This window comes from Poecile atricapillus, chromosome 11, assembly GCF_030490865.1.
Source record: "Poecile atricapillus isolate bPoeAtr1 chromosome 11, bPoeAtr1.hap1, whole genome shotgun sequence".
Classification (NCBI taxonomy): Eukaryota; Metazoa; Chordata; class Aves; order Passeriformes; family Paridae; genus Poecile; species Poecile atricapillus.
The window spans coordinates 10,739,558-10,765,639 of NC_081259.1; the positions used below are offsets into that span (position 1 = coordinate 10,739,558).

Sequence of the window (26,082 nt, forward strand, 5' to 3'; positions counted from 1 at the left end):
AACCAAGGTTAAAATATAAGTGCTATACTGATGGACAGATCAACTTTGAATGTAGAATTTACCAGTTTTTCATGGAATGGTGGGTAGTAATTATAGTGGATACTAATAACTCTGGAATGTTTACTGTAACAGCCCATTTTGCTCTGTTTTCATTTCCTTTTTATTTAAAGAGAAAAAAAGTGTGTGTCAAATCACAAGGTCAGGTAGACTATACAGTGTAGAGGTGACTAGTGTGGCATCAGTTCTGAGTAGGCGAGAATTTGCCCTGTTTCTGTCAATGTAAAATTCATTTGTCACTGAGCTTAAAGATGTAATTACTCTGTCACCTCTTTTTAACATGGGATGTACCCAATTTTCTGCCCATTTCTGTAGAAGCTCAGTGTTTGATTATCAAATACTAATATGTGTGAAAGCCATTTATTGGCCTTTCTTAAAAAAAAGAGAAAAATCACCCCTGGACCTGAAAACATAAACATATGAAGTCTTATGTACGGGAATAGCGTTAATGACTTTTCCTCGGGTTTTTTACGAGCAAAGAAAGAGCAAAGACTCTGTCCATTTTCCCCACAGGTTCTCTCAAGGTTAAGAACTGATTGTTTGCCTAGTAGTTCAGCAGGCTAAGTCATCAAATGCAGTGACTATTTGTATGCCTTAATTCTTGGGAGCGTGAGGAAGAAGAATTTCCTGTCCCAAGTAGAGGAGGGTGTATAGGTGGCTGGAAAGCAGAGAGAAATAGTGGAAGATACTTTCTTTTGACAGCTATTTCGTGGTGTTTATGACCCCCTAGCTACATTTAATACTTGCTATAATTTATGGCAGCATAGTTGGCTATGGCAGGATTAAGAGAGATTTCTTCCCTCAGATACACATATGCGAAGCACGTGCTATGGTGGCTACAAGAGAGGACAATGTGTGAGACCATTAACGGGTGCAGTTACAAAGTCAGAATGCTGCTGTGCCAGCACTGACTATGCCTTTGGAGAGCCTTGCCAGCCCTGCCCAGCACAAAACTCAGGTATGACATGTTCACTGGTAAATCTTCTGATTTATTAATTCTGTTGATAAACTGTTTTTAGAAAGGTAGAAGAAACTATATTAACATTGCAACTTAAATCAGGAGGTAACATTGTTGTATAATATGTTACATATTTTGAGCAGTCTTTTATTTTTTTTATGTTTTAAGACTACAGGAGATTTTTTTTTAAAGCAAGAGTAAATTACAATATCTGGCCCCAGATTTGTTATGCATATTAAAAACAAGCAGGACATTTTCGGACAAAAAACTGTATTTTGGTAGATGTAGATAACAAAAAATATAATTTTGAACTCAAATTATTAATGGAAAAAACTTGATTAATTCATAGGTTCAAATCCTTATGTACACCTGCCAGTCAGATGCTTCCTGCATGACTCCTATATCCTTCAAGTGATCTGAAGTAGCTTATTCAGTACCTTGCCTTTGGGTAGTCAATGCACAGACAAATGTTCAGTTCAATTTCTTGTGAATACTTGAGTCTGCCACTGAAATCCCCACCAAGTGAAGCTGTCTGGACATAACTTCTCTCTGGAAAGGAAGCAATCCTAACCATTCCTATGGGCAGAAGTGTTTTAGGAAAACTCTTCTTCCAACAAGACTCTGCTGACACAGTCCTTGCTGGGAGACAGTAATTTAGAGAGACCTTGGTTTCATGGAGGTGACTGACTGCAGGGAGCTGGTTTGAAACCTCAATTTATTATGTATTTCTTGTCACCCAGCAAATTTGTTGTTGCACATAAACAAAGTATACCATTTGATATGTAGTTCAAAAGTGTGTCATACTACCATGGTATTTGTTCTGTAGGCAAAAACAATTCTAGATTTATTTTTTAAATCTGTTTTAACTGGTAGCTTTATGAAAGCACCAGGGAGCCAAACCCAATGGGAACAAATTAGGCTGGTAGCCTAATTTTAAGCCTCTCTTCAGCAGGAACTTGCTGATGACCATTTTATAACTTGGTGTATTGTTTAGAATAACAAAACACCAAGGACATGTTAGTGAAATAGGAAAGAGCTTTTCCTGCAGCCTCTGGTGATGTTAGTGGGCCCTTCTTATTGTACAGTAGAGCTGAAATCTACAAATACTGAACTCCGTATCATTGACTTCTGTGTTATGTTTGATTAACTTTATTGGAACATTTACATGTATGTAAGCTATTTTGCCGGTGTTGTTTTCCTCATCTCTTCAATTCTCAATAAAAGGACTTCTCATGCAGGACAAAAGCATTTTTTTTGGGCTTTTAGTATGGGGGAAGGAAGGAGAAGATTTCTTAGAGAAGCATTTGCTGGTTATGTTAATAGTGGGAGATGTGTTGCATGGGATTTTCTTGATGAGAACACAGCTTATTCCATAAATATTTTTAATATTTATTAATTTTAACAGTGTAAATATTTTGGCTGTTATTGTAATACAGATATATTGAAAAATGTTGACCTATATGACAATAATTAATGCTGAGCTGGCTCTCAGTTCATACTGTTAACTGTCCTGAACACAAAAGAACTTGAAACCAGCAGTAAGTGAGAAATTTCAGAACACATATTTTAGACACATATTTTAATTATATTATTTTTAAATTATTATTATTTTTATTACTTATATTTTAGAATGAATTATATTATTTTGATCTACGGTGAACTCATGAAGATACTCCTGCTAAATGGAGTTAAATATAGGGCAGATTTATAGGAAAAAATGTTCTGTTTCCTGGTCTCTTTAAACATGCACCTTGGGCAAGGACTTGGATGTAAAGTTCTGGAGAATCTTGCTGTGAATATGTTATGGTTTGTTTGTGTAGGAGGACCAGCATGAAGTTTATGTCTATTCTTAAATGCCACAATTCATCATGTGAGTTTTTACTCATCCATCTTCATAAGCAGATTCAGACCCTGAATCTGCTAAAATGCTTCACAGGTTCAGAATACTGTGAGGTTATTAATGTTTTCAGAAGAATTGAAGGCATGTTATTTCTTTCAAATAATTAATTGTCATACTATAAACGATGATGCTGAAAGCAATGAGCTAAGAAATAATATTCCAATAAATTTTTTAATATTTTTTCCAGCTGAATATCAGGCTCTGTGTAGCAGTGGAACTGGCATGACTGCAGGAGGAAATGGTAAGATCACGTAATGTAATTCAAATTTATATACAGCACTTTTGTCTGAAAGTGTTACTTTGATATCTTTAATTTGTTAGCCATGCTGATGGGGATGCTGACAGAGAGAGTGAGAGAAAGGCTTAGGGTGAAATGAATGGAGCATGGAGTTTCAGGATCATTCATTTCATCCTCATTTCACCAGTGGGGCCTGTCTGGTTTACATCATGGAGTGTATTTAAGTGCCATTATAAAATAATGACAAATGTATGAGAAGTGTCATTGCCTACATGACTTTATATGTAAACCATATTTGCATATTTCAGGTGAAATAATCCTGAAGAATTAAGCCATATTGAACATTGAGCTTACTCATGTTTTCATCTGTAAAAATAGGCCAGAGTTTGTTTAACTATAGAGAAGAAGGAAATTATTACAATAAAAGCTTTGTAGTCATTGAACTGTGAAACTGCAAACTCTTAAGTCAGCCAATGCTCACTAGTAGATTTGCTGGCAGTAGATAGGGAAAAGCACTCAGAAAAGAGGGATATTTATGCTTTCGCAAGTGATGCCATCTGGAAATGCTATGAATCAGGAGATATGGGGAGTATTAGTCCATGGGCCTCTCTAAAAATCTAATCTCTGATCTCCAGTTTAATATCCCAGTTCTCACCTACAGTTGAAAGTTTCCTAAATGACCGTGGTCATTAAATCAATGATAAAGAGATGCTTTCTTCTCTTGAGTGTGAATATTTAGGTGTGAATTTCCTAATCAGAACTACATAATTATAAATAAGGAGCAGCCAATGTTGATGATATTGAAACTGATATTTTCTAGTTTGGAGAATTAACCCCTACATGCCCTCAACAACTGCTGATCTGATGTTTGGGTTTTTTTACCTTTATGTAGATATTAATGAATGCTTATTGGATCCCGATCTCTGTCCAAATGGAAGGTGTGAGAATTTGCATGGAACATACAAATGTTATTGTGACCCTGGATATGAAGTAGACTCAACTGGGAAAAACTGCATTGGTATGAAATATCTTATCTTCAAAGTGGTTATAAAGAACAATCATATCCTTTCTCAGACTCCATTGGCTAAACTATCCAAATCTGTATTTCCATTCTTTTCATAAAAATAGAGGCTGCAGCCTTCTCTTGAACATGACTGATCTGACCAGTGTACAGTGTTCTGATGAAGTCTGACCAGTGCCTTGTATAGTTGTGCCAGAAATTCTCCATTTCCCCGTGGAATATCCTGCCTAAACTGATTGTAGAGTGCATTAGTCTTTTCTCAAATACGTGTTATACTGTGGGATCAAAGTCAACCTCTAATTGGGAGTTACATCCAGAGTTTGCTCACTAGCTTTCGGCTGATGAGTTCTGGTTTCTAGCATGTTATTGTTACTGGTCCCTAATTGCAAAGTTTTGAATGTTGGTGATTATATTTCATCTTATTTTTCTTGTTCATGTTGTCAAGATTAATTTAGCCTTGCCTGATTCTCTGTATTGGTAATAACTTCCAGCTTTGTGTTGTCCACAGTTTTTGATTCAATTAATTTTTTACTTCTGCATTAAAATGAATATTTTATAGGATCAGTCCCAAGTCTGATCCCTGATAGCATTTCTAATATCCTCACTTCATCATGATTATTCTCTTTTTTAATATATCCTACTGTAATCTCTCCAGCTCTGGAACCACCTTAAAATTCTTAAATTCCTTTCTATTATCTCCAGCTTACATAATAATTTTATTTGGGTTCTGTATTCTCTATTTAAACCTAAATAGCTTAAGTCATGGGTGTAATCCCAGTCTAAACTATCCATTATCTTAAAAAAAAAAAAAAAAGAAAAGGAAAAAAAAGAGTTGATCTTTCTTAGATAAAAACCACACTGTAATTCATCCCATTTTCCCTTTTGCTTCTTTGGCTTTAATTATCCATGTCCTATTCCAGTGTTTGCTTGTAGCTGATGGCATCTCTTCTCCCAATCCATCTGTGAGTTTTCCAGATGCTCCCCAGCCCACCCTGTTGAAGCCCACATCCATTCTGCATCACAGCTGTTTCCCATTCTCCTGTAATGTTCCACCTGGCCCTCTCTCAATTTTTCTGAACTCCTGTGAAGCTTCCCACATGGTCTGTTTTATTCTGCAAGTCTCCCTTCTTTTCCTAGCACTTTTGCTGTTCCCAGCTGCTGCACTGACCCTCTGAGTCTTCCCAACTTCTCTCAACACTTTCTGAGGCCTCTCTGACTTAGCCAATTGTTCCCGTCTGCTCTTTGGGTCTCTCCTGGTCTTCACCTGCTGTTCATGGCCCGTTGCCACCTTCTTGCAACTTCCCCCTAATGACTGCAGTTCTTCCAATGATTTCCTCAGGGTTCTTAAATTTAGCATTATGAATTCTATTTAAATTTTTCATCTCTGAAGCAAGTGTAGATTTACCTTAGCCTTGTTAACTGTAACATCTAAGGCAGTTTAGAGCCAGCTTGGAAAAACTGGTGATTTAAAGACCAGGATGATCAGCAAACCTTTTCAAACCAACCCTCTCCTTGTTTCTTTCATAACACTGCTGTGCAGTGACTCAGAGACTGCATAGACCTAATCCACAATAAAGGCAGGACAGAAGTGTGATTCCCAGCCTCATTTTGAACTGTGGTGTGGCTGTCACATACTGTGAATATGTGAGGAAAGAAAGTACAAGTCCTTGTGCAAACCTGTTATCTACAAAAACAATCCAGTATTCATATTTCATACACACACATCCCCCTGCCCTATTTATCTCCTCTGAAAAGCAGCTGTTGAGAGGGAAATTCTGTCCTGACTTCTATTCCAGAAATGTTTATTTCTTAAAAAGTTCTTTACTTTCATTGTAGATATTGATGAATGTGCACTGAACATGCTACTTTGTGACAATGGACAATGCAGAAATACCCCTGGAAGTTTCACCTGCACCTGTCCAAAAGGATTTGTATTCACTCCTGATCTAAAAACATGTGAAGGTAATTGGTAACACACCATTTCATCCTAGTTTTATTATTTGGATTGTTCTCAGATTGTGCCGGAAATACTTTGAACCTTCATGAGGGTATAATGTGTAAAAAAAAAAAAAGAAAAGCCACCATAAATAAATTCTGTGGGGAAGCAGGAGAATGAGGAGGGAGGGACAAGGCCAGAACGATATCATTAGATAACCTCATGGGCTAGTCCATATTTACTCTCCTTATTTACCACTGCCAGTGAGCCCACACTGTGCCGAGGGTGAGAAGAACCAAGTTTTACAAATCTATTGTGTGAGGAAGAGAGCCAAAGGGCTCCTAGTTTGAACCCTTTTTCAGCCACAGACAATTCTGATGTGTTGGTGTGTCTTTGGGACACATGCATGTGAAGAGTTTCACAACAGAAAAGGGGAATATTAGCAAGACTGGTTATGAGGAAAGCTTCATCCCCTTTTTCCTAAACTGAAAAGAGCCATATGTATTTTTGTTAATGTTTTCTGGCACTAATAGCAGTGTGTTTCTTTTCTAGATATTGATGAATGTGAATCTAACCCCTGTGTTAATGGAGTGTGCAAAAACACACCAGGTTCTTTTGTTTGTGAATGTTCTCCTGAAAGTACTTTGGATCCAACCAGAACCATCTGCATAGGTATTTATTCCTCTGAAGATTTTATGTTTGCTGGTTGAAAATGTCCAGTGACATGCGAACATTGTACATCAGGTTAAGAAAATACTTTCAAATAATTTGTGTAGATTAATTTAGTGGAAAACATAACAGAAACAATGTTAAAAGGTGCTTGTTTTCACCATTACTGCGGGGACATAAAGTGCACTTGGGAGCTTGGTGTGCTTCCATGTCAAATTTGAAAGAGAGGTGGACGTTTTTTCTAACCAACACAGGAATCCTAGGACTAGTACTTCATGTCTGTGCTTACCTCCTTAATTTCTCCTGTAATAAGGTGAACATGTTCTAATTAGTATCTGCTCTCTGAAAGAATTTTGTATCTGAGATGGAGCACAAACAGCTTATGCACAGTCCAGAGCAGCTCATGGACAATGCTGTGACTCAGATACTTTGTGGGCTCATAGTTTCCTTTCTTGCCTGTCGTGTTGGGACAGGAATTTATAGCTCTTTTCTAGTCTAGAGGAAAACTGTAGGACTACAGCTGTCTGATCCTTAGCTATCTCCTGCCTTTCCTTATACAGGAAGATATCCAGACTAGGGGATCTAAAGATGTAGCAAGGGTTCATATCTACTCTGTTCTTCTGCATGTACCCCTAATATGAGTCATAATCAATATAGGAACTCAATTCTTGAATCGTATCGACATACTCACTGTTAAGGACAGTAAGTATAAACTAGGATTTGCAGGAGCTCTGTGCTGGGGTGACTTCAGGCTATAGTCCAGCATAGAGAAGATTAAATTAAGAGATTTTAAAATGGATTTAGCTCTGATGTGGTAAATTGTAATGAAAGGATTGTTTTTTTCATGGTTAAATTAACATGTGTTTGTAAATACAGTAATGCATAATGCTAGAGAATCTGCATGAAAATATATTGTTTTTTTCTGAACAGAAACTGTCAAGGGTACCTGTTGGCAGAACATAGTCAATGGAAGATGTGAAATAAATATCAATGGAGCAACTCTGAAGTCCCAGTGCTGTTCCTCACTAGGTGCTGCTTGGGGAAGCCCATGTACACCATGTGAACGAGGTAATGCTGTTCATTTTCCTCAGGAACCTGGGATTTTTCCTCTTCTGAGGTTGGTCCAGGTTATTGTCATAGAAGTTGGGCGCAGGCTAGACGAATAACTTCTTGTTCTGTTATCAAACAGTCACTCCTTATTCAGTCCCAAGAAAGAGAAGTCTTAATATTGGAGAGGTAGCATGTAGCTATATAAGGTTCTAACTGGATTTTACAGTAAGTATTTTACAAGTTTAAGTGCTTAAGGGAAGGGACCACACCTACGGTCTGTAACTGGCAGCCTTACTTTAGTATGGTTTGTCATAATTAGTGATCTGGAGTTCCTAGTGATGTAGCAATAAATGCATGTTCCCCAGAGATCCCAAGGAAATGTTTGCAACAAATGGATCTTTGGTGTGGTAATGAAGGGAGGAGAGGGAGTAGCCCTTGTTATTATACTCTGTAGATTAACTGATGACCTGCACAATCATACAGTTGACCAAAAAATGGGTTGAGGTCGCTGTATATTCATTTGATAATTTTACTGAACTGTGGGATGGGCTGGGAACCCAGGGATGAGCTGATGAACGCAGAAATGTGTGTGGGTTGTTATTTCTGTATCCTGAAAGATGCTAGTTTGCTCAAATCTTTGGTTGATTTCATTCTGTGTATCTTAACAGAATTCATCCTCATTCATCCATGGTAAATAGGGTTGTAATGTGCTGTGATCGAGTGAAATGAATTAATTGGTTCAAGTGAAACAGAAATCATAACCACTTTTAGGCTAGCTAGCTGAGACACATGGGAAGCAAAAGAGGATAAAGGCTGACACTCTATATAGTTTATGCAGTTGCCCCATCTTATCTCTTTATTATTTCAGAAAATACTGGGATACTGTCTAAGCACTCAGACTTCTCATAGCAATAAACTAGATAATGTTTCACATGATCAGTTTTGCACAATAAATTAATGGTGGGTTTTGGACTGTAGTATTCTGAAACTTCACTTTTGTTTGTTTTACAGACCCAATATGTCAAAAGGGATATTCAAGAATAAGAGGAACATTGTGTGAAGGTATTTATTGTTGCCTTAACATAAATCAGAGCTTGAATAAAAAAATGCTAGTGTTTTAAGTGGTTAATTTAGCACAGAGGAACACCATGCCAATTTCTTACCTTATGTTGTTCCATTGACTTCATTAGAGTTATGTCAGGGATGAATTTGGTTTCAGTTTGTTTAACATTCCTGCATACTCACAGTTTATCTCAAAGTACACACTTATAAATGCAGCGTCTACCAGTATAAGGAGGTGGCTCACTCTCTTCAAATACTGTTAACTGAGTAACCTGTTTTTAAGTTAAGTGTCATATATATACTACAAAACATGACATAAGTAATACAGTGGTATGATAAGCCATTACTATGCTTTAGGAAAAGAATGTTTGAAGACTGTAGTTCACATTAGTTTTCTTTTTTTTTCCCCTAACCTTGGCTTTCTCCCATATGACATTATATGAAATCTTACACATTCCAAAACATATTTTCATTATCCTATTAAAAAAACCAAATCAAACCTAAAAACACAAAAAATCACCCCACACCAAAAAAAACCCCATCAGGGCACAGTTATACTTTGGTTAAAGAAAAGGTTAATATTTTAAATGTGTAGTTTTTTGCTTGGTATGAGATGACTCTATACTATTCTGTGAGAATTGAAGGTCCCACCCTATTTCATCTTTATTTGAATTGATTTGAACCCCTGGAAAAGTACTGCATATTTACATAATATGCAGAAGCTCAGAGAGTCTCAAACTGCTGTGGGTCATCCTGACTGACAACATCTGACATGACACTGCAGTTAAAATATTTTTTAAAAATTACTCCCATATGTAGCTTCCATAAAGAAACATTGTTTTTTTTTCCCCTTAAAAAAAAGAAAAAGAGGAACACCCTCACACATACTCTTTGCTTTCCAAATGATGACTGAATACCTTGGCACGTCTGTGCTGCAGACCCACTGTACATAACTTATCTGACCTCAGCAACACTTTGTGGAGTGTGTAAGTGAAAGAAAAGAAAAAAAAGTGGGCCCACCTATCTCTCTTCACAAGGAAAGTCTTAGAGCATTTTCAACACTGCTGGGATGGAAAGTTCCAAGATACAGGCATAACTGTTTTCAGCATTTCCTTTAGCAGCACATCGGATTACATCTATTACATGCTTTAATCTTTCTCATTTCTATGGGACCTGGATATTCTTAGGTTTTTTCAGAGTAGTTTCCCTTCCTTGTAACCTTACTGAAGCCTTACTTGGTTTTCAACCAATGTAAGCATTTTTCAAGACAGGGGAAGGTCTCTAGGAAATTTACTGGCAAGTTAGAGACAGGAGTAAGTTCAGTTCCCAAAAGGTGATAGTCAGTTCTCCCATACACAGCCCATGTAAAATGAGTAATAGATCTTGTGCAAGGAAATAAGCAAACTAAATTGGCAGCATTCCTCTCGTTTACGGGTGAGCCCTGAAGTTGTCAGCTGCAATATTGCTCACAGGCTGTGAACAGTGTTTCAGTGGTTTCTAATAATCCACTGGCTTTACTTCATACCTTCCAGTCAATTTACAATATCTGTTCAAGGGCAGAGGCCACTGATTTGCCCCCCAGCGTTTATCCTCCATCGTGCTCCATGAGGTTTGAGAGATGCAGTCTCTTTGCACCAGGAATTTTGTCTGGATGCCTAACCAGCCCAACCTTCCCAATTCTTGGTTACTCTGTACATGAGTATTCATCTACAGATTGCCAGTCATTCTTTTTCCATTTCTTCTTCTTATACTCTCCTGTCCTCAAAATTGTCATGCTTCATCTTGGAGCATGTTTAATGCTGGAAGCTTTTCCCAAGGGCGGTTGTGAAGCATATACTTTCTACAAAGGACATGGGTGGGAGGACCTCACACTTAGATTACTAAACATTTATTTAAGCTCAAGCCAAGCTAATGCATATAATCAATTTATCCTTATCCAAAAGTGCTAAATTTTCATTTTAAATATAGAAATGCAGTTTTTACTTAACGAAGTTAAACTCTGTGTGTAGTTGTAAGGAAGTTATTTTAATATATATATATATATGAAGTTGCTAATTACTGACAAGGCTATAGGGCCAGATTTCAAATGGTGTTGTACTTTCCAGACATGCAGATAGAGAAAATTTTCGAAAATCTTAAAAAAATACTGAATCTAGTTGAAATAATGCATAATGTAATTTTGCACTTACCTTGGTCTTTCTTTTCCCATTTGCTTCAAATATCTGACCCACAGTAAGTATGAAAATGGATGTAGTTTTTAAACACCTCTCCCTTTTCTGTTAATTTTGAATTTAATTTCAGTGTGTGTAAGAATAGCTAATAGCAACATGTATTATTTCTGATCATCAGCAGTTTTCTGTAGTTAATTGGGTCTATCTGATTTGCTTTGGGAATTGTAAATGTTTTGAATTTTTTCAGGCCATGTAGACTGCTGTGGTTTTTTTATTTTATCCTGAAAACATGACAATGTTTTTATATTATTGATTATTATTTTTTATATTTTTGCTAATTTGTTCATTTAGCATGCTAGTGATTACTCTTACTTCTTTTTTTCTTTAATAGATGTTAATGAATGTGAGGTGTTTCCTGGGGTCTGTACAAATGGGCAGTGTGTCAATACCTTGGGATCCTTTGTTTGCCAGTGCCCCAGTGGAATGACTTTAGATGCTTCTGGGCGAACTTGTCTTGGTAGGTGTTAATTCCATGTACAGGTCTACTAGGGAAGAACAGATCTATATAGTGACCAGTAACTGCACTGTGTGTTTTCTAACAAGAAAGGAAAATTATTTTTTCCCATTTTTCAGATGGAATTAGGGACAGGAAGTTAGTTCAGCTGGAATAGGAACAGGTTCCAATGGCAGTAGCTAAAGCACATCACCATCTGCTAGCTGATGAATAGCAGTGATTTAGTTCCAGATTGTTCATCTGACAAATCCCTACAGATCATCCATGCTCTTAGCACTCTTCATCTGCAGCCCCACTGAAACCACCTTCCACAAAGGCTGGAATAGTGGAGGCCAAGCCCATGCCATTGTGGGCTGGACCTTGGCCACACCATGCGCCTTGATGGAGTGTGCAACAGAATATCCAAGTTATGGTGTCCACCCAAAGCTCCTTTGTCCATTTATGACAATAATGCCAAAGATTTGCCTCTGAACAAGGTATAGCTTGTAGTAATTAGAAGGCCTTATATAAGTATGGCAAGCTGGAGTGTTTAAGATCCTTTTCTGATCCAAAATTTACTTTGAGTGTTGAGCACCATTTTCAGAGTGGTGCTTTAAACTTACTTCAATTGTTATTTATTGATTGTTGTTGATTTAGTGTTAATATTTTGCTGTTAGGAATTATGCAGTGAGCTTGGTATGCTCCTCTGAGTCCACAAAAATGTGGAGTGAACTGTCCTGTGAAGGGATTTTGGAAAAAAATTCCCCTGCAGTGAACTAAATTTTCTCTTTCTTTCTCATCATGTTGTTGAAATTTCCCAACAGACATTCGCTTGGAGAGCTGCTACCTGCAGCACGAGGATGAGCAGTGCACATCCCAGATCCCAGGCCGGCACCGCATGGACGCCTGCTGCTGCTCCGTGGGGGCAGCCTGGGGCTACGAGTGCGAGGAGTGTCCTCCCAGGGGAACTCCTGAGTTTGAAGCTCTCTGCCCAAGGGGACCTGGGTTCTCTACGAAGATAGAGATAAGTGGGAAGCCTTTCTCTAAAGGTGTGTGGTCCATTTGTGGTTAATTGCTGGCAGATCCTGGTGGCTTCTGCTTTTACTCTTCCGTCAGACAGCTCCTCTGTGGTTGGAAATTCCAGTGATAGGCACTTCACTCACCCTAAGGCACGTTTGAAAATCCAATTAGATTTCATGGCAACTGAAGCCCAAATAAAATACAAGAAAATTTAGTTTGTGTTAGAGACCATTAAATACCATATAATACTGTAGCCTCAAAACACAGAATTTGTGTCTCTTACTAAAGAGGTTAAATTGTGCCTGACTTCACCTCCTGGCACCTCATAGTAAAAGAATTGGAGCAAACTGGGCTGTCAGCTTTGGATGTATTGAAAGAGCAACCCTTACTTGCGAAGGCTGCAATAACTTTAATTCTAGTGTGAAACAATGAAGAAATGTTGAATAATTTTGGGAATTTCTTGTGAAGCTACTTGGAGAAGTAGAGGAAATAGCTTCCAGGATGATGGCTCAAAACAAAGAATTTTGTTTACAGTAAAAAAAAATCATGTTATGAGTCTTGTTGGTAAACTTCCAGCATTAAATGGGAATCACACAGTGACACCCCAGCATCATGTGCTGAAAGCCATCTTTCCAGGGTTACCAGTGAGGTTGAGCAGGACAATGTCAGAAGTTACCCTAAAACTAAACATTATGAAATCTGAAATGAGGGGAATATATATATGAATGACAATTGCTGTTGTTAGTTTCAGCCTTGTTTTATAAACAGTTACTAAGCCATTAATTATCCATAAAGCAAAGTGACATGTGCTTTTATTTGTGCTCATTTTGTTTGCTGTGACTCATGGAAGTCACATTTTTTTCTCAGAAATCAGAAGACAGTGCTTCTTTTGAAAGCTGTCTTTGCCTTGATGCTCTCTCCACTGAAATCTTCCTGAGCTGCAGATCAGATCCTGCAGGACAAAGGGGAGACTAATACCATTCTGTAGGAGAAAGTGTTCTTGGCAATTTCAACACAGAGTGTCTACACTGTTGGTTAGGGGCAAGTCAGCATCAGTTTATGCAGTGTGGTCTAATTTTCCTACAAAGAGGGGTCACTGTCATGAAATAGGATAAGCTCTGATGTCAGCATTGCTCTTTTGTACACTATGTTTTGTATGCAATGGTAACATCATATGTCCGCACTATCTCATTTTCAGACATCAATGAATGCAAAATGTTCCCCAGCCTTTGTACCCATGGAAAATGCAGAAATACCATTGGCAGTTTTAAATGTAGATGTGACAGTGGATTTGCCCTCGATTCTGAAGAGAGGAACTGCACAGGTATACTGCATGGATGTCTCTCATAGCTTTGAAATGAAAAGGGAAAACTGAACTGCTTTGAAAATCCCGGGAATGTGTTTTGTCTTACAGATATCGATGAATGCCGCATCTCTCCTGATCTTTGTGGCCAAGGCATCTGTGTCAATACTCCTGGAGACTTTGAGTGTGAATGTTTTGAAGGTTATGAAAGCGGATTTATGATGATGAAAAACTGCATGGGTATGTTTTTTATAGACCTTAGATGTGCAATAGTATGCTATGTACTTGTATGCTATGCATGGGGTTTTTTGGAGTTTTTTTTAAGGTTTGATTATGCTTGGGTTTAAGTCTCTCTCATTTTGTGAGCCTTATTAAAGCTAACTTTAAATGTGAATTTGCTGCTTCTGCAAGTTTCCAAAGCATATATAAGCAAGGGACAGGATTTTTGGATGTTAAATTTATCCCCACAGTCCCCATTTTGCTAAGTGGGACAGCACCCTGAACTTTGAAGTTAAGGTAAATTAAAATTTAGAAGAAGCCTTTTTGAATTTTTTTTTTTTTTTTCCCTAACTGCATTATGGTGCAAGGGATGGCTGGCTCTCGGACAGGCTGCAGAGTCAATCAAGGCAGATGGTGCTGTGATGTCTGGGGGGCTGCAGTGAGGGGTGTGCTGGCCCTGCACTGATGTGCCTCCTTTTCTCCCCACAGACATCGACGAGTGTCAGCGCAATCCCCTTCTCTGCCGAGGTGGCACCTGCATCAACACAGAGGGAAGCTTTCGGTGTGATTGTCCTCCAGGCCATCAGATATCACCAAATATCTCTGCATGTGTAGGTGAGACATGCAGGCAAAATCAAGACTGTGCACAGAATTTTGTACCTCCCTTGTGCTGTGCATTTACAACTTCTGTTTAGTATAATTTTCAGGACAAAAATGAGTTCCTCTTTTTCTTTTGGAACAGACATTAATGAATGCGAGCTGAGCACCAACCTGTGCCGAAATGGCCGTTGTGTCAACCTGATTGGAAAGTATCAGTGTGCTTGCAACCCTGGGTATCAGTCCACACCAGACAAGCTATACTGTATCGGTAAGGACAAAATCTACACAGGAGCTCTAGCAAACAGGGAAGATAAAACAGACAGAATTGTTTCAGTTTATTACATATATCAAGTAATTTTTAATCGTGACTGAAAAAATCTATTACAGTTTGTCAAAATAGTATGCAAAATCTCCAAAACGTGCAGATCACGAGAGAAATGAATGAAATTATGGCAGTTCTACACTTAGCTGAGTAATAGATTATTTTCTCTAGTAAATCAGTCATGATGCATAAAATCATGTACTATTTTAAATGCCCCAAGACTTTCAGACTATGATGATTAAGGGGGAGTAACTTGTTAGATTAGATATATATTTAATTAAAAATCATCATTTCTGCTGGACCATGAAATAGAATCATGTGGTTCAATTGCATGCACTCCCACTGTGCCATGGAAAAATCCACTGGCTTTAATTCTGCCAACTAATTTTTTACCTTGATTCTTAAAAAATTTATCCTCATGATCCTGTGGTAACTCAATATGTAGAAGGAGAAGCACAGAAGTATTTGTATGTCAGATATCATCTGTTTCCATCCCTGGTTTGCCTGAATCTATCCCAGTGCCTACCTTTGCAAACATTTGAATGTTAGTGTGCAAACACCAGGTGTTCATTCTGGATTGATGGTGTACTGAAAAGCTGATTCAAAATGTGTCCTTGAAATGTGCTTTAAAGGAAAAGGTATTGTGGATTTTTACTGTAATTTTCTCCTTTTTAGATATTGATGAGTGCCAAATAATGAATGGTGGCTGTGAGGACTTCTGTACAAACTCGGAGGGCAGCTATGAATGTAGCTGTAAACAAGGCTTTGCTCTTATGCCAGACCACAGGACATGCACTGGTAAGGGAGATTTTGGGAACTTTTCTGCTTAAAGGGTTTATTTCAATAGTTTAAAAATGAACCTTCCTTTTAAGGTTAAGGGTATTGTAACAAATACACTATTAAAAAAGAAAATAAATAGAAAGAGAAGTACTTTTTCTGAACTAAATATCTCCAAAGTATCAGAACTGGGAAACTGCAGGAAGAAGTGCTTTGAAGGGAATTGGTTCTTGATAATTTCAGAAAGTGTACAAGTTGATTCTGATTTTAATATCAAAAATCTCTGATTTTTTCCATAGGAGATACATTTCCCCCTTAAGATATTGTAGTAGATCCAAATCCAAAACAGGTTGAATACCATTAAAAAGTTATCATAAACAGAAGCCAAAATGCTGTGCATGTGTATTGTATGGTTATGTTGGAGAGAGAATAGAGATGCTAGAAAAGAAGCTGATTGCTCTGTTCTGTGGTTTTGTGGTGTCTGCTCTTAAGCAAGCAAGAAAATTCCTGGTTTTAATTCTTTGTTTAGTTAAGTGCAAGTATGCTGCATTAATTCAGAGCTGAATGGCTTGCAGAGAAATTGAATTCTGAATAGTATGAACCTTTCTTAGGAAACAGGTCTTTTGAGCTCTTAAAAGAGTTTGTGAGAAAATTTTCAGAGCTCCCTTATGGCCGGGTGTTCTCCTTTGGGAGTCTGGGAGTCATAATCCCAGGAAGTGAATTGCACTTGGTGATTTCCACATAGGTTACTCGAAACATAATTCTACTTTTCTCTTCTTGCTTCACAGCCACTGGCCTGATGAGGCATGTGAATATTTGCAGCTGTTTGCCAATTCTGTCCAAGAGCTCCTTGGAGCATGAAAATTATAACAGGGTTAATTCCTTGGAATAGGATTGCTTTTATAGTTGAACAAATGGAGAGTTTTCTATACTGGATTATTAGAGCACTCACATTTAGAATTTGTAAATATTTATAGACCTTGAACCAGGGTCTCAATTACCCTGAGGCCACTCACTACCATTCCAGAAGATAAAAGAGTCCTAAAGCACAGAAAAATGCAGTTTTCCTCACATTGTAGCTTGCTCTGTCAGAAAGATGTGAAGTAGCCAGCCTTCAGCAACTATCAGACCCTCATTCAAAGAAAGAATTCAACTAGAAAAAGTGTGGCTTTGATTGACCCTGGAAACCTAAAATATTTAGCTTAAAGTAGTTTGCTTTAGCTCAGTTTTCTAAAAAAGGCAAGCTTTTAGAAAAAGTGCCCAAACATTGGTGTTTGGGGCACTTTTTCAATGCAAAAATAAAACTGGTTGATCGAAATTGTGCCTCAGCCAGCATCTAAATGCAGTGAAAGGATTAGAGTGACGTGAGAGGGAAGGGAGGAGGGGAGGGAGCAGTCTCTAAGCCACTTTTCTGTTTTCATCTTATTGATTTGACTCAGACCAAATGACCCAAATATGCACTTGGACAGTCTTTGGGGTCTCAAATTTGATGGCTAAGAGCAGTTCTGTCTTTACTCCCCCTTATCCTTTGCCACCCAAACACCTAAACCCAAAACCAGAACAGATAATTTACAGCACTTTCCTGCATATTAAACTAAAAACTTTGGAATAGGAAATGATCATCTTTCTGTTCTTAAAGTCAAAATGCAAGCATCTGCCTTTGCTGTGGGGAGGGGATGGATTCTCTGTGGTTTGTCCACACATTAACCTGACCCTAAACACTTCCAGAGAAGCTGTAGTCAGGTCTTACTTTAGTTGTGAATTTCTACATGTATTTATTTCTACATATCCAGCCTTGACTCTGAAAAATAGTATTTCCTTCACAGGCAGCTGTAATAACTATTAGCTATTAATTTTCATACACTCCTCTAATAAGGACTTGAGTCCAAGAGCCACACATAAACAGGTTTAAATAGCAGAAACACCAGACATCTTTGGATGTCAAGTTAAATCTAAATATCCAGAGATGTGAGGGGTCACCTTCACTACCCAATTAGTATTGAAAACACTGCTTCCGTCTCTTGAGAAGATGTTATTTACATATGTAAACATCTGGTGAATATTCAGATTCCACATACTAAAGTTTTGCCTCTGCCCAAACTAATAAGAATAAACATAATTTGTGATACTTGCTTCCATGACACTAAATATCTGGTTTTACACTGTTAGACATTTGTGCATGGCACAAAATAAAATAGGACTTCAATTGTGAAACACCTATTTTACATTTTCAGTTTTCTCTGTGTGTGACCATGTCTTTTATCTTTAACATCACACAAAGCTGGAAGCCATCACAGAATATATTTCCTGATAATTGACCTGGTAAGAATGCTTTGCTGTTCAGTAGTAGGTCACATTTGAATTGGTGAGGTTATGCATAAATAATCAGCTCAATTAGGAGAAACAACAGGTTCTTTGTCAGCTGATTTTCCCTCAACTGTGAAATCGGTACAGTGGCAGGTTTGTAAATAAAGTTCTTTATTTCTGTCATTATTATTCCTATTTCTAGAGCTTAAATTTGCATGTTAATTCAAATTCCATTCCAAATTAACATTTTCAGGCTAATGTCCATGCCAACATTATTTGCTTGTTAAAATAAACAGGGACTAGTCAGCCTTCTTCCTTGCAGAAGCTGTGTATCCACACAAGCACTAGCTGCTAGAAATACAGCAGAATAATGAACATAATATTTTAAATTAATGTGAGTTCATTTTCTGCAGCTGCATAATTACTGCAATCCACAATAGACTGCTCTGATAATGAGTTACACCCTACCTCTTGGAGAGGATTCCTGAATCTTGTCCTTTTTGTGCTGACTTTTTTCCCATGGTATCACTAGGCAGAGATTCTGATTTTTGCTCTTGCTGGTCTGTGTTGGTGCTGACACAGGAAGATTCTAGGGATTTTTACAAGGAACACTAGCATAACCCCAGGGCTCTGAAAGATTCCAGAGCTTAGCATGGTTGCCTTAATATAATAAAGTATCTGCTTCTGAAGCTTGGCTCCAATCAGCGATGGCAATTTTATCAACTGAGAAAACAGCTTTTCATCCTAGAGGATATAAGTATATGGCTGGCCTGACCAGTTAGCTGAAGTGCTACATAAGACCATAAAAATCTCTTAGTGAAATAAATGTATGTGCTGTAATTATTCCTGTCATTAGTTGAACTGTTTCCAGTTTGTCACCACCCCTGAGACCTGCAGAGGTATTTTGCATGTATGATGGCTTTTTTAAGCTCTGTAAAGTTTGATATTTTTGTCACTGAATTTGACTTCAGAGCTTCCATTGGTTTCAACAATGATGGATAGTATCCAAGAATGCCCAATTATATGTGGCCTTGTGGTGTGACAAAGGTTCTGTTGGAGTTCTTTTCTCTGTAGGAAAAGTTGGTTCCTGTTCCTCCCACTTGGGTCAGAAGGGAATGTTTTGCCACTGACTTCAGCTGAAGACAAGGAGCTTACTCATCAGGACTATTTTGCAATGTACTGCTCAGTTATTTACAAGGATGCAATCTTCACCATGTTTATCAGAGCATTAAAATGTTTATTTGCCATGATGATGGTTTGTTGTATTGGATAAAGATAATGTATTTTAATCTGATGTTCCCCTCTAGATATTGATGAGTGTGAAGACAATCCTAATATCTGTGATGGAGGCCAGTGTACAAACATCCCAGGAGAATACCGATGTCTTTGCTATGATGGATTCATGGCCTCTGAAGACATGAAGACTTGCATAGGTAATTGGAAGTACATATATTCTAATCTGCATTTAACACAGAAAAAAATATTTTTTTAGGCACTCTTTCCAAGTAGACAGACAATGATATTTGAAGAGTGTTGCTCTTATCTCCTAATTCTGGTCACCTGACCATAGAACCAGCCCTATTACACAAATGCAAATGTAATCTGTATATCCGTGTAGATTGGGATGCAAACATGATCTATAGCATTCCATTTTTGGGTGCTCTTCCAGTGAGGTTTTTATGCAGCTTAGATGAAAGAATGCCTGCAGAAAGGAAGTGGAGGATGCTGTGGAAAATTCCTAGCAAGATAAATCACCAGTGCTGATTTAAACTTGTCTTTGAGACAAAACTATGTAGAAGTGTTGTATCTTGGTGGAACAGAGTCATGAAACAGCACATCTCCAAAACCACATTTTCACATTTTAATTTAAAATCTTGAGTGTATTTCAAGAGAAATGTCTGACAAAACCAGAAAATGCATGCATGCATATATAAATGTATACAGACACATATATGTAGAAATTATCAATAATTGTAGTCATTCTTTGGATAATGTGCTGCACCTTAGTGTCTGTTTTTAGGAAGAACAGGCATTAACAGTATGTTAATGCAGATATGGTAATATAACACTGCTACCTCAGATCTCAAAATCTGTTTGTATGCTAGGTAGGGAATAACTACTATAAGCAGCTTTTTCTTTGCATATCTAGACCTGTTTTTATATCAAAATTCAAATCTAAAGAGATTTTTCCAGTTACTTTCTAAGAATTGTATTTAATAAATCTTAATTCATGTTTTTTTTTAGATGTTAATGAGTGCGATCTGCATCCAAACATCTGTCTGAGTGGAACCTGTGAGAATACAAAAGGCTCATTTATCTGTCACTGTGATATGGGATATTCAGGCAAGAAAGGCACAACTGGTTGCACAGGTAAGTTTTAAATCTTAATTATTAATTTTTACTTAAGCTCATGAGTCTGCTTCTCTGGTGTTTAGAACCTCCTCTCCCTGTGCTTCTTTTTACTTACTTGTGCTCTTATTTTACCTCTCATCCAAATTTGCTGAGCTTTTGTTCTGCTAAGCTTCAGTGGTACAGCATTCTGCTGATGCTGCTTCTGCTGAAATGAGTGGAGCAAAGATTGGGATCAAAACTGGGCGTGTTACTGCACCATCGTTCGTCTAAGAGAACAGCAAATGTCATTCTCTGTAACTTGACAAGCTCCTGAGGACCTCAGTGCATTTGGATTAGTTAATTGTGTACTGTGGAAGCAAATAACAGGTATCTACTCAAAGTATTATTTGGCAAACACAGATGACTTGAAATATCTGCTAAAATATATTTTCAGTTTTTGCAAAGTGTCGACAATACAGTAACACAACTCTGTTCTATCAGCTAAAACAGAATTTGCTTTATTTCATGTATTGCCAGGAAATAGAAATGAGATTCAAATATACAGCCTCTGAGGGCATGATATTAATAATCCAAGTGCTGGTGTCTCAAGCCAAGGTGTTGAGAGTCTTAGGCTTTGCCCAAATATGAATGCAAACATATGTTTAATATAATTTTTAATGTAGACTTAGGGTAAACACATTTCTGGCAATATCTTTGAGACACACTTTTATTCTTAGTCAGCCCTTATTGTATAGATCTAATAATATATTTTTTTAAGTGCCCCAAATATATGAAGCTGGTTTTTTACAGCTCTCACAGAAAAATCTGAGAGCTGGAGTTGTATTTTGCATATTGGACTATGGATGAATAATTGTACATTAGTCACAGCTGCCTTTGAGTTACATATGAGCTGATCTAAATCCAAGAAATCCCTAATTGTACTCTGTAGACCAGCATTTCAGTGTTCTTTGTTTCTGTGCTAAATTATATGAAGATCTACAAAACTCTAGACCTGAAAACCCTCATGCTGATCAGTTACACATGGTGCAGCTATCAGTCCCAGCCTAAGGAGCAGGCAGGGAAGATGAAGCAGTGAGTTGAAGACAAAAGAGAAAGGTTGCGGAGGCAGAGGAGGAATCTGAGGTATGGCTTCTGGAGAAGTGCCTGGAAATAGCCCCCAGTTTGGCATCACATGATTCAAGGTAGTGTCCCAAGCAATAATTTTTTGTTAAAGGAGAGACCAGGAAATCCCTCTGTCCTGGTCCCAGCCAAGCCCTGACCTGTGGATGGACACTGTCTGTCATGAGGGCTCTTCCCACCTCCTTACACATTTTTAACCCTTCTTGCTGCTTTTGCCAGTATTTCAGAGTATGGCACTCACCAGGAAAAACAGCAGTTCCAACAGATACTATAGAGGGGCCCAGTAATTTGAAAGAGCCCAGTAGTCTAAGACAAAAAGGTGAAGTATTAGTTATGTTGATACAGCTGAGATGGGACCATACTCAAATAATGAAATTTTTTAAACTTTAAATCAGAAAGAAGAGCAGGAAATTTCTAGATTGGTTTCATAATGAAAAAACTGTGGATACATATCCTAGAGTGACTACACTGTGCAGGTTCTCACATTCTGTTTTTTAAAATGTCTGATTTACTGCTGGAGAACTTTGAATTCCCCATTTCTTGTTTTTATGCACAGTATTAGAGCAGAGTTGAAGTTCCCAGGCTCAGGTACTGCAGACCATGACAGCATCCTTCAATACTCCTTCTGGAAGGACCTTGCCAACAGCACCTTGACCCCAGAATTCAGTTCTTGTCTTACAGACAGATCAAAAGCATCCACAGTTTTCAAGAATTCCAATGGAAAAAAAAAAGTTACAAAAACATGTACAGCATTTTGAATGGGAGATCCTCTGTTTCATGAGAACCACTAAATCATGTCCTTTGGGTTCCATTCCAGTTTTGTCTAAATATTTCAGCTCCCTTGTCATTGCTGAGTGTTTCCATTTTAACAAATAAACTTTTTTTTCCCCCCAATCATTTACCAGTATTCAGAATCCACCCACTGACTTAAATTCCCATCCCACACAGATGTTAGGTCCCCTAGTTCTCCCCTCTCCTTGGTTCTCAGTAAGAGTGTGGACAGAGTTTAATAACAAAAATACAATTTTTAAATTACTATGCAAAAATACAGATTGTAGATGCAGCTTTCCAACATCAAGTGCTGTGAATGGTTTAATTTCCATTCACAAGGCAAACTGTGATAATACTGGCTTAGAGCAGTTCATTTTAGATTTTCCTAGGCAAGTAGTGGCATGCAGCCACTAGAGAGAAGATTGCTGCGTTTTCCCCTATCCCAGTTCCAGATCTTCCAGCTTTATGGCACATACCTTGTCTCTACTTTTTCTGTCAATAAAGTACACGTGTATTTGTGCAGAAAAGAAATCCTGCCTTGGCACTTGTGTTTATATTTTGTGATTCATCACCACTCTGAATTACTGCCTGTAAACCTGCAATATTTTACTGTTGATGTAGAGCCTTAAACTTGCTCTGATATTTTCACAGAGAAATTCTTCTCTGACTCTCACCCATCCATCCTTGCAGTTACAGCTGTGTGCACAGCCCCCTGGTAGTTCCTGATGGAGAGGGGCTTGCACAAGCTTGGGGTGCTCTTACAAAGTCAAGCTGAAAGAGGTGAACTTGGGCAGTGATTGCCCAACATGGCCAACAAATCAAAAATAAATATGTTACAAGTCAGCTGGATTTCTTCACAGCAGGCTCAGGGAGTTGGGAGGCTGAGACCAGGCTCTGATGCCCCGAGGGCCACGCTGTTGCCATGTGGAGGAAGGCTAGTGGAAGGTATTCAGCTGCAGCCTTGGTGTGGGCTGTGAGCTTGGAGGGTTTGGTGTCAAACATCCTGCAGTGATGATGGCATTAGTGGATACAGGAGGAGTGAGTGCACACAACATACCTGCATGGCTGGCAGGAACTTGGTTCTAGGGAGGTCAGACATCTGATACATGTAAAGGAAGAGGCAAGCCTGTCATTTGCCCTCACAGCCATAATATTTTGTGACTTGTATAATATGCTCTCCTCTCCATTATTAATGGCTTCTGGCCATTAATAATACATTGTATTTCAGGATTGTTGGCACAAAAGAGTTCTGGTACCAGTGAACCATGTTTGCCATCATGAATCTGGGAGCTGGCTGTGTCAGGCCAAATACCAGAAGATAATGATAATGGGATGCTGCCCACAGAGAGGGGTGTTGCAGGAGGAGCGTGCTGGCAATAGACATCTGTCCAGAAATAACACTGGGCCTTGGTGTGCTGATGATGTAAGGATGGATAGCAGGCAAGAGCTGAACTGTCGCATGTCTCCAAGGGTACAGAGTGCTGAATAAAATCTGAGAGCGATTCCAAAAGAGAAAACAATTTCAGATCTAGGAAGATCAGAATAGGGGGATTTTTCCATATACATTTCTACTTGTATGAGTGCCAAGTTGAAATTCACAGTTTTTTCCCTCTGAAAAGCCTTCGTTTTTCCTACCTGATTACATGGGCAGCAACCCAGGAGGAGGAAATGCCTTGTGACTTCCACCAGACGACTGGCCCTTGGGGAACTGGACCCAGGCTCGAAATACCAGTGAAACGTCAGTGTGATAAAATGCACAGATATGCAGAGACTGCCAAAAAAATGTAAAAGTCAGAAAATACTTAAGGGATTTACATAATTCCTGACAAACAGTACTGATTTATAGGTGGAGTCTGAATTAAATTTAGAGTTTGCTAAGGATCCTTATAGAGCATTGAAGCCCAATGAAACCTAACAGAGAATGGAACACAGGGTACCTAGAGGATTTCATGCCCAGCATTCTGTCAAACGCAAAGGAACTTTTTTTAGAGTATAGGTGAGGAAACAGTGACTTATTGCCATGGTCCTCTCTAGCCAACTTCAATGATCCACTTCCAGTCTGGGTGAGGATGTTTTGTGCAGATATTGGCTAGCAGTTTCTTCCCTTTGGCTGCCACATTTTGGAGGCATAGTGCAAAGGGTGACAGGTATATCGATGTGTATTTTTGCTGCACACATGCTGAGAGCCCTAAAATTTGTGCCACTGTGATTAATGGCAGAGACACTTTATTCATTGCCAAAGTCTTGAGAGAAAAAAATATTTGTCCGAAGAAGAGAACTGAAGGAGCCAACAAAATAGGGTGACTGACAGGTTTTTTTCCCCAGAGTGCTTAGGATTGTTATGATGTCAGACCTGCATATTATTTATTGTGCGTATTCTCATCTGTTGTAGGCAGACAGCTCTCAGTATAAATGAGAGTTGTGCAATTGCAAAGCTGAGAACATGTGTGCAGCAGCACTGGGGCACAGTGGGACCAGCTGAGGATGCAGTGTCAGTCTCTGACTGGAATGTCTTTATTTTCCTTGGCTTGTCACGGACTCATGCTGGAGGCAGAAGGAGAAGGTTGATATAAATCAGTGACTCACTCCTTTACTCTTTAGTGAAAATCCCCATGAAGTCAGTGGGAATAGGCTATCATTGTGTGAAACCCTGACTTCAGTAGTGTCCTCGTGAGTGCTCTTTGGGTCATGATACCTTTACTCAGACCGAGTAATGCCTTTGTCTTCAGACAATTAAATGAAAATAGCTGGAGTATTTGAAGGGTATAGTACTGTTTGTACTGCCATGCAGACAGAACAGGCTGGACTCATGCTTTTATTAAAGATACTGAGTTAATTTTTCCCCTTCAGAGCTCAACTTCTTTTTGTTTCATTCTGTGAAGCCATAATTCAATACTTATGGCAACATAAATCCATATTAAGCTCCAGTATAAGCAGGCATAAATTCCACTGATTTCAGTGCACCATTTACACAGGGCCATGTTTGGTCTGAGATCTCTTTTGCCCTGGAAATAATTGCAATGCAATAAATGTAGACTTATAACTCAGCTGTGCAATGAAAGGAGAGAATAGAGATTATAGCAAAACGACATCTGAGTTAAATACAGGGGAAAAGAAGTAAAATCTGGGATGAAGCCCATGATGGGATTTTATATGCCTCAATCAGCTTTCATTTACATATCTGAGAAACCTTTCACGCATCATGGAAATAACCCCTGCAATGTCCCTTTAAAGGTAAATAGTATTAGAGAATACAATTTGCATTCCCTATTTGATCTTTACTCAGACAAAAAAGTATTGAAATCTATTGAAATTTTTTACTGGAGAAAAGCTTTTTATTTTTACTCAAAATAAGTGAAATGACATTTCAGTGGCTGATGCCTGAGAAAGTGGATCCCATTATAAATACCTGTATTTGGGTACAGATTTATGCTTGCAGTTTTCATCCCAAAGAAGATTCTAAGTTTTTTAGAGTGTGTGTCAAACAGCTGATGGACATCAAGTGTCTGCTGCAAGGGCCCCAGTGTTGTGGTGCTGCTGTTCCACTGGGAGGTGTTAGCAGGAGTTCTCAGGTACAATGTGTCAGTGGGTCAGTGCATGGTGGGATGGAGTCCACATCACTTTATGGAGAGTAGAAAATTTGGCTTGGGTTTTTTTAAATTTGAGCCTGAGCATTACTTCATTGCGGTGTAGCTGTTGCATGCAAGTTTCTGTTTGTGTTTGCTGGTGGTTTAAAA

At 38.4% G+C, this 26,082-nt stretch overlaps 1 protein-coding gene across 1 annotated transcript in view; it reads left to right on the forward strand.

The window, feature by feature from the left end:
- FBN1 (fibrillin 1) overlaps positions 1-26,082 on the forward strand; it is a 144,047-nt gene that overhangs the window by 80,241 nt on the left and 37,724 nt on the right. The window contains exons 17-32 of the mRNA XM_058846938.1: positions 863-1,015; positions 3,103-3,156; positions 4,046-4,171; positions 6,011-6,136; positions 6,663-6,782; positions 7,710-7,847; positions 8,841-8,891; positions 11,454-11,579; positions 12,380-12,604; positions 13,774-13,899; positions 13,990-14,118; positions 14,587-14,712; positions 14,840-14,965; positions 15,695-15,817; positions 19,411-19,536; positions 20,348-20,473. Of these exons, the coding sequence (XP_058702921.1) occupies positions 863-1,015; positions 3,103-3,156; positions 4,046-4,171; positions 6,011-6,136; positions 6,663-6,782; positions 7,710-7,847; positions 8,841-8,891; positions 11,454-11,579; positions 12,380-12,604; positions 13,774-13,899; positions 13,990-14,118; positions 14,587-14,712; positions 14,840-14,965; positions 15,695-15,817; positions 19,411-19,536; positions 20,348-20,473 (2,001 nt within the window). The remainder of the gene's footprint in view (positions 1-862; positions 1,016-3,102; positions 3,157-4,045; positions 4,172-6,010; positions 6,137-6,662; positions 6,783-7,709; positions 7,848-8,840; positions 8,892-11,453; positions 11,580-12,379; positions 12,605-13,773; positions 13,900-13,989; positions 14,119-14,586; positions 14,713-14,839; positions 14,966-15,694; positions 15,818-19,410; positions 19,537-20,347; positions 20,474-26,082) is intronic.